Below are 7,812 nucleotides of genomic sequence, written 5' to 3'. Positions count from 1 at the left end.
TTTTTTTTTGGAAAACGGTTTTGGGTCGATGAGTTTTTGGAAAAATGAAATCGTGGATGAAGTTGATTGGTTTTTGGAAAAACGAAATCGCAAGCGAGTCGATTGGTTTTTGCAAAAACGAAATCGCGGATGGGTCGATGGGAAAATTGTCAACGACTCGATCGGCAAAATGAAATCGCAAGTGAGTCGATGGGAAAATGAAATCGCAAGTGAGTCGATGGGAAAACTTGGATGACCACTTTGGCAAAATGAAATCGCAAGTGAAGTCGATGGCAAAATGAAATCGCGGATGAAGTTGATTGGGTTTTTGGGGAAATGAAAAAACCGCAATGCACTTGGTGCCAAGGATCAGATTTAACATAGCACCCCTTTCACAGTCTCTAATCATGCTCTCGCCCGGAGGAAATAGTTTGATCCCGAGCGCGAGGCGGTAGCTGCGAACGTTGTGGACCATCAAAAAGCGCAATGAGTGGTGCGCGGTGGCCTGCTGACGATTGATCCTTTTTTTTAACCTTTGGCGGGGGCATTTAGTATAACAAACATGGTGGCTGACCGGGCTCGGCCGAGTAGGGCGTTCGTGGCCGTTCTCCCCAAGGGTGGGGCTTACACCCCAGCGGAGCTCGCCTTCATCCGGTCGCACGCGCAGAACAAGTGCGTGGAGTGGATGGAGGCGACTCCGCAGACGAACGCTTCGTTGCTGTCGCAAGTGGACTTCTACCTACGATACCCGTCCCTGGTGGCGGTCTCCACCGTCGAACGGTTACATAGCAAACTGGAGGTGGCAACCACAACGATGTCACTTAAACGCCAGCGAGAGCAATATACGCAGCGTGGGCTTAAGATCGAGGCCGTGCAGCAAATGCCTCGCAAGGCGGTAAAGAGCCGGACGACGGCGCTGGCTCGGGTGATGGACGTGGTAAACGCAAAAGGCGGCGGAAAGGTGGCGTGGGTGAACTACGAAGAGCGCAACGAGGCGTATCACCAACTGGTGCTCGCGCTGGTTTCGCGCCCGGGCGTGCTCGTGGCCGAGGAGATCGTCCGCCACAAACGCAAGGTTCGGGCTATCGTGCTCGTGCCCAGCCAAAGACACCAAATACAACGACAATTTCGCGTCGCTGCTTGACTCGCGGTTCGCGTGCGGCAGGTTCCCACCCTTGAATGTCGTCATTCTTACTCGCAAGTACTTGAAGGACCTTAAGGAGGAAGCGGCTGCTGCGGCGGCGATCGATCAGATAATGATTTGAGTGAGCAGAGAGTTGCTTTTTTTATTGTGTGGATAAGGAAAAAAACGAAAATGGCTTGGTTGTGCGAATGACCACTTCGGCAAATATGCAATCGTTGATGAGAAACTTGTCAACGACTCGATCGGCAAAACGAAATCGCGGATGGGTCGATGGAAAAATGAAATCGCGGATGAGTCGATGGAAAAATTGTCAACGACTCGATCGGCAAAATGAAATCGCAAGTGAGTCGATTGGTTTTTGGAAAATTGAAATCGCGGATGGGTCGTTGGGAAAACTTGGATGACCACTTTGGCAAAACGAAATCGCGCTTTTGTAATGTGGGCCACATGAAGTTATTTTTTTTTTTAACATCTGAATACAACCAAAAAAAAAAACAATGGACGAGCTACGCAGGCAACTTGCACGCACCGAGGAGCGCCTCGATGCAGAGACCAGAAGAGCCACGGCCGCCGAAAAAAGAGCAGCAGACGCAGAAGGAAGGGCAGCAGATGTAGAGGAGCATGCAAGAGAGGACGTCCGCATCGCGCGGGAGAAGGCGAGGGAAGATGTCCGCATTGCGCGGGAGCAGGCGAGAGAAGACGTCCGCATCGAGCGGGAGCAGGCAACCTACTTCGCGACGAAAGGCCTTGAGCTGGCCACGAAGGTCGTGGACATGCATGGAAAATGGGATAGGAGTCACGTCAAGTCGATCGAGAATCCCGTGGCCGGCAGCAAAAGGCCGGTGGTCGCGCTGCTCAACGCTTCTGGCTCCGAAGAAGTGCGGAGCACACACAATCTTCCTCCTGGTCAGTACCCGCTGGTGTTCAAGATCGTCGAAGGCCAAGAGGACGAGCACGTCAAGAAAGAGCTCACGAGACTGTGCAACCGAGAGTGTGGCTGCGTGGAGCTGGTCCCTCCGCAGTACTACGCGAATGGCATAACGCTACGGGACAGCATCCGCAAGCGCATCGACGGATGGATCCTGGAGCAGGTCAACGTACGTTTTCTTTTTTTTTGTGGGTTTGCGAAATGTTATGTGCTAAGAGTTTTTTGTATGGTGTTGTTTGGGGGGAAGGCAGGGAATGACGTCGGCATCCAGTTCGCCGACGGGATCACTGGTGATGTCGGCGAGTACGTCCGCAACTTCTTTATCGAGACCGTCAAGAGCTTGCTCGAAACCCCTTCCGACGACTTCCAGCCGCTCGCAGACCAAGCGTTCGTGGACCGCGCCAGCGGATACCTCGACCAAGAGCAAGAGTAAACGGCGGCGGCGGACAACGGTTATTGAAATTCTTTAACAATATAAATGAATCAACTGTGGCTACAAGGAACACTCGGATGAGTTCGATGGGAAAAAAATGAAATCGCTGATGAAGTCGATGGGAAAAAATCCCGTACCAAACAAACGGCTCGCAAATCTACTGGCGGTAAAGCGCCAAGGCTGCAGATGGCGATGAAAGCGTCGCGCAAGACTGCTCCTATGGCAGGTGGCATCAAACTCCCACACCGCTATAAACCCGGCACGGTCGTGCTGAGAGAGATTCGAAAGTATCAAAAGTCATACAAACTATTGATGCGCATGCTACCGTTCTCACGCTTGGTCAGAGAGATCATGCAGGACTTTAAGACTGACTTACGCATCACCGCAGCTGCTCTAGAAGCACTGCAAGAAGCGACGGGGATAGTCGCGGTCGAATTGTTCGAATATGCTAATATACTAGCTATACATGCTAAACGTGTTACCGTGATGAATGCTGACATACGCCTGGCTAAGCTCATGGTTGGCGGACATCAAAATTGCTTCGCTACCATCGGACTCAAGTAAGCCACGGTCAAAAAAAAGAAGAAGGGGCTTCTTTTTTTATTTTTGGACAATCTTGGCGTTGCATATGTATACGCATGAGCTTCTTTCTAATCGCTTGTACTTGTCACAACAACCCACGTGATGTAGCTTCTTGCAATATTTGCAGATATGCCTTCGTTCAGATACAAACGCTTCATTTAGTTGTAGCAACTTAGAGCTAGTCATCCTCGGGATAATTGCTTTAACTGCACACAGTTTCAACAACGCCCCTTTTTCGTATGCAACGGTTCTAACTGGCTTAATAGCAGTTGGGTCTTTTCCACACATATTGCATACTTGCTTAGTTGCATCTGTAGAGTGTATCGCTTCAGGTAGATGCACCTCGACAGGCTGCTTGTTAAACTGCTCAAGCGGGACGTTCTCGATATCATCAAAGCCTTGATTGATCAATTCATTGATAGTATTTCATAGCAGTGCTTGTTGGCGCGTTACAATATTGATTATTGTCTCGATATGGCGATATGGGATACGAAACCACTCCTTCCGGAGATGATAGTTCTGTAAAGCCGTATGCAGATTTTTCTCTAGTCCGCGCGCATCAAACGTTGCTATCTTAGCGACATAGAACATATCGTCTTCTTCGATAGCCGCGCCTGTGTTGTATGATATGAGTCTGCTCTTAAGATCGATGGATTTACCGATTTTGAACATACACTGCTTATAGTATCGCTTATTGGTTAAGATATAAACATGTTCTCCCCGCTCAACAGGCTCATCACTAATGTTAAATGTAATACTTACATCTTCTAATTGCTGTTCTAGATCGCGGATCCGTTGGTCTGCATCAGCTTTTGTCTTCTGCATGGTCAGATACGTATTATGCTCTTTAGCCTTATGCGAATACTGGAGATAGTCGACCTTTATCTCTTCAAGTAAAAGATAACAATCTCGAACAGTCTCGGCGCGCGTGGTATGTATCATCATCAGCGTTTTCTTGAATACCCTCGCTTTGACAATAATAGTATTTAATGCCAATTTGACGTGGTGATCAGTTATAACACGCTCATCCGCTTTAGAGATCAGATCATAGTCATTCGGTTGATTAAAGCGCGACTCAAGAAGGCTGCGATATTGCATTTTGTTATCAATGTCTCTTATGTTATCGTATCCCAGCCAATGCAGCATCTCGTAATCAACGATAATCCATTGATCATGGTCGTTGATCCCATCCCAGAACTTATCGATATAAATCTGATCAATCGGATATTGAAACGCTCCTACGAACTGATGAATGTCCATCAGCGGAAGGGGTTGATTCGCATCGAAAGGAACGCTAGTGTTGTTATACGTGAAAGCCATGGTGATTTGGTTATAACTATTATGCAAAGCTCTAAATGGAACAAAAGCGCGGGAGGCGGCGTTGGCGGCGTATGCAAAGCAAACTCAAAAGTGTGAGATAATCAATTCAAACAATATAAGACACGCCACAAGTGATATCAACACAATCATACGATTTAATAAAAAGTATGAGAGAGAGTCCTCTCGTAGCGGTTACTCTCACACATAAACGAATCAATAAACAATCGAGCGGTACCATAGATATGGTTTATGATTCACGCCACCAAACGTGTGAGTGTGATAGCCACACTCACAAACTAACTCATCAGAAGATATCACATGATGTATCCTCGTATATAGAATACAATGAATCGTATATGAGTATGAGATACATATAAAAAAAAATGTGTGCAGGCTATGAAGGAGCTATAGAGCATCTGGAACCAACTCAACATTTTTAATAAAAGTACATTTGCTACGTTGAGTTCTATTGTATCGATCACAGCAACCCTTCTTATGCAGATTTCGGCAATGTTTGCAAATATTACATTGTGTGCTTGTAAAGTTTGAATTGACTTGCAGTAATGATTTTGCAGTCGCCTTTGGATAAACGGTCTTTATGTCTAAAAGCTTAGTGAGGCTTCAACTTTGGTACTTCAACCGGCTCATCGATGGTTCATTGTTGCGATCAGTGTCATCGACATGCAGGGCTCTGTATGTATCTCCAAAAGCTGATTCCATGTGCCGCTTGAAAGCTTTTAGGTTATATCGACTTTCTACATAATTGGGTTCAGCTATAATAAGATCTTCTAGAGCAAACTGGTTATACCATCCAAAGCGGCTGGTGATTGATTTACGCAAAGTAGCTGTTATCATGGCATTCGATGCGCCGGCATTCTTTAGAACGCATATTAACTGCTTTAACATACGATGCTCCTTAAAGTAGTCATCCGTGAGAATGCTAAACAGGGTATCGCATTCTTGATGTACTAGATCAGGGTTGATCTGAGCCGCATATAGTTTATCAAACATCGCCTGTGGCATCGGTTTAATATCAGCATCGTTGTTAGCTGGTCGATAGTAATTACCACCAGCCAATACAAAGCGGTCATCGTTCAATATGGAAACTCCTTTCATTGTTTCGTATATACTCTTTAGACGAGAGTCATATTTGAAGTAGAAATGAGCACCTTGGTTCGGCGTAGACACATACAGCGTAGTATTGTATAGATCAGTATCTATCATTTCTCTACGAAACCTAACGCCTTCTTTAATGTCCACTACCGTTATACCGCTTTGAGCACCAGTTAGAATACCATGAATCCGGTTATGCTCGATTGGTTTGTCTGCTTTAAGTTGATCCAAACGAGGCATTTCATCAAAGCGCTTTGTAAAACGTTTGCTATATGACTCTTGCATGATATCCACATAAACATTAAACTGCTTAAACTGCAAGAACGGATTGATGTTTTGTCTTTTTAACTGTTCTTGGATAGCAGCTTCGCGCTGGGCTTGTTCCTCATCATCACTATATGAATCATAGCCGCTGCTATCGCTATCGTAATCATAATCCATTCTAAGCTTTCTCAATTAAAGTATAATCACACTGTCTAAATGCTTTTTACTTTTTTATGTTATACCATAGTAGGATGAACATCACATTGAGCCTGAATTGATTTATCTACCAAGAAGTATAACAGCAACGATGGCTTGTATCAGCGACGAACGCTGGTTTCGCTCTAACTTCTTCTTCACTGAATATGAAAACTCTACGGATGTGTATGCTATCAGCACTACATGGGTTGTGCTTCACGATAGTCTCATTCATGATTCATTGAAGATCAGCAGAGTATATATGCTTGATGATCCTGGCGATCTCGGAAACGCATGCAACTGGACTATCGATACAACATATGAATGGACTCATGACCGCGTCTTCTATAATGGTAATCAGAGGCCTCTATTGAGTTTAGCATCCAAGTATGCTACGGATACAACAATTGCTTGGGAATGGTTCTTGATCTTCATTGCAGCGTTTATTACGATGACGTCGCTTCTTCTAGCTATCACCGAAATAATAAAAAAAAACGCAGATCAACATCTAGACGACGCAATGCTACTCAGGTTGGTACATTAGACAATCCAATTATTCTTGATGAGTATCGGCCGCAAACGCTATACGCGCAGGTGTAGTTTTAGTTAAGATACTCTTCTAGGTCTTTGCCTTGTTGGATCCACTTCTCAATGCGACGTGGGTGATACAAAGCCATAGCCATAGTCTCATGATGCGGCCATGTCTGTTTCGATATCCGACTGTAGTCAAAGATTCCATTGCTAGAGAACTTTAATAAGCCGAATCGAGTGTCTCTGACATAGCGGAATGGATCGTTCTCTACTATGAACAGAACACAGATATTGTAGTTTGATAATGCCAACATCTCATCAGCGACAAAGATGCCGTTCTCCATCAGTATAGCTTGAATGCGTCTATCGCTGATCAAGGACTCTACATCATCTTCATGAATCAACACCTGCACTGTTTCATTGATACTGTAATTATCGTTAAGTGTTATAGTGTAGCAATTGTTCTCAATGAGGAACTGTAGCAATGTATTGATGCATCTACGCGTCTCGGCGGTAGGGTTCATACAGATAGCGTTCCATTCATGAGCGATGTCAGTGATTGAGACAAGCATTTTTTTGTTTGGAGCTGATTTGATATATTAGCTAGCATACTAATCAATTTTACGCTCTCTTAGCCAGATGAGCGGAGAAGCTTTCAAACTCAGAATGGATATCAATCATTATATCAACTGATTCGCTGCGATCAATTGCTTGTTCATGCATATAGTCCTCATCGGTAGTAAGCTCATAGCCGTTGATAATGAGTCTTAGCTCCGTAAGTCCATTACGAATACTACTGAGTTTATTACGAATATAGCTGAGTTCATTATCATGCTTTCTTAGTTAATTACTAACTTTGTTTAGTTTGTTGCAAATGGTCGCTAACTACTTCCTGATACATTCCGTTTCAGATGATTTCATAAGGAAGTTCATAACATCAGTCGCTATAGATGCTATATATTGAATAACCACGTTGTAAGAACAGAGTAGACTCATGATAGTATATTGATTGAAGTCAAAGTCGCGATCGCAACTGAGATAGCCTAATAACATAAAAAGAAACTAATCCATGTGTAGATGAGCGGAGAAGCTTTCAAACTCGGAATGGATATCGATCATCGTATCAACCGATTCGTTGCTATCGATTGCTTGCTCATGCATATAGTCTGCATCGGTAGTAAGCTCATAGCCTTCGACGACGAGTCTCAGCTCCGTAAGTTCATTACGTGTATCACTGAGTTCGTTATCATGACTTCTTAGTTTATTGCGCGTATCAGTGAGCTTATTGCGCGTATCAGTGAGTTCATTACGCGTATCACTGAG

General features: G+C 44.7%; 7 protein-coding genes across 7 annotated transcripts; 4 read left to right on the top strand and 3 right to left on the bottom strand.

Moving 5' to 3' along the window:
* Window positions 1-541: 541 nt before the first annotated feature.
* PPTG_14872 (hypothetical protein) lies at window positions 542-1,123 on the top strand (the record flags this gene model as incomplete). The annotated part of the gene is made up of 1 exon (XM_008912211.1): window positions 542-1,123. One exon carries the CDS (start codon window positions 542-544, stop codon window positions 1,121-1,123), a length of 582 nt encoding a protein of 193 aa, XP_008910459.1.
* Window positions 1,124-1,620: 497 nt separating this feature from the next.
* On the top strand, window positions 1,621-2,484 carry PPTG_14871 (hypothetical protein; the record flags this gene model as incomplete). The annotated part of the gene is made up of 2 exons (XM_008912210.1): window positions 1,621-2,220; window positions 2,299-2,484. The coding sequence occupies 2 exons, from the start codon at window positions 1,621-1,623 to the stop codon at window positions 2,482-2,484; spliced, it is 786 nt and encodes a 261-aa protein (XP_008910458.1).
* A 186-nt stretch (window positions 2,485-2,670) lies between these two features.
* Window positions 2,671-3,048, top strand: PPTG_14870 (hypothetical protein; the record flags this gene model as incomplete). The annotated part of the gene is made up of 1 exon (XM_008912209.1): window positions 2,671-3,048. The coding sequence occupies one exon, from the start codon at window positions 2,671-2,673 to the stop codon at window positions 3,046-3,048; it is 378 nt and encodes a 125-aa protein (XP_008910457.1).
* Window positions 3,049-3,492: 444 nt separating this feature from the next.
* Window positions 3,493-4,386, bottom strand: PPTG_23628 (hypothetical protein; the record flags this gene model as incomplete). The annotated part of the gene is made up of 1 exon (XM_008912208.1): window positions 3,493-4,386. One exon carries the CDS (start codon window positions 4,384-4,386, stop codon window positions 3,493-3,495), a length of 894 nt encoding a protein of 297 aa, XP_008910456.1.
* A 621-nt stretch (window positions 4,387-5,007) lies between these two features.
* On the bottom strand, window positions 5,008-5,940 carry PPTG_23627 (hypothetical protein; the record flags this gene model as incomplete). Its single annotated transcript, XM_008912207.1, has 1 exon — window positions 5,008-5,940. The coding sequence occupies one exon, from the start codon at window positions 5,938-5,940 to the stop codon at window positions 5,008-5,010; it is 933 nt and encodes a 310-aa protein (XP_008910455.1).
* Window positions 5,941-6,560: 620 nt separating this feature from the next.
* PPTG_14869 (hypothetical protein) lies at window positions 6,561-7,061 on the bottom strand (the record flags this gene model as incomplete). The annotated part of the gene is made up of 1 exon (XM_008912206.1): window positions 6,561-7,061. One exon carries the CDS (start codon window positions 7,059-7,061, stop codon window positions 6,561-6,563), a length of 501 nt encoding a protein of 166 aa, XP_008910454.1.
* Window positions 7,062-7,249: 188 nt separating this feature from the next.
* On the top strand, window positions 7,250-7,749 carry PPTG_23626 (hypothetical protein; the record flags this gene model as incomplete). Its single annotated transcript, XM_008912205.1, has 2 exons — window positions 7,250-7,264; window positions 7,567-7,749. The coding sequence occupies 2 exons, from the start codon at window positions 7,250-7,252 to the stop codon at window positions 7,747-7,749; spliced, it is 198 nt and encodes a 65-aa protein (XP_008910453.1).
* Between the last annotated feature and the right edge of the window lie 63 nt (window positions 7,750-7,812).

This window comes from Phytophthora parasitica (assembly GCF_000247585.1).
Source record: "Phytophthora parasitica INRA-310 unplaced genomic scaffold supercont2.45, whole genome shotgun sequence".
Taxonomy (NCBI): Eukaryota; Oomycota; class Peronosporomycetes; order Peronosporales; family Peronosporaceae; genus Phytophthora; species Phytophthora nicotianae.
Note: the sequence above shows the minus strand (reverse complement) of the source record. Positions and strands in the feature narration are given on the sequence as shown.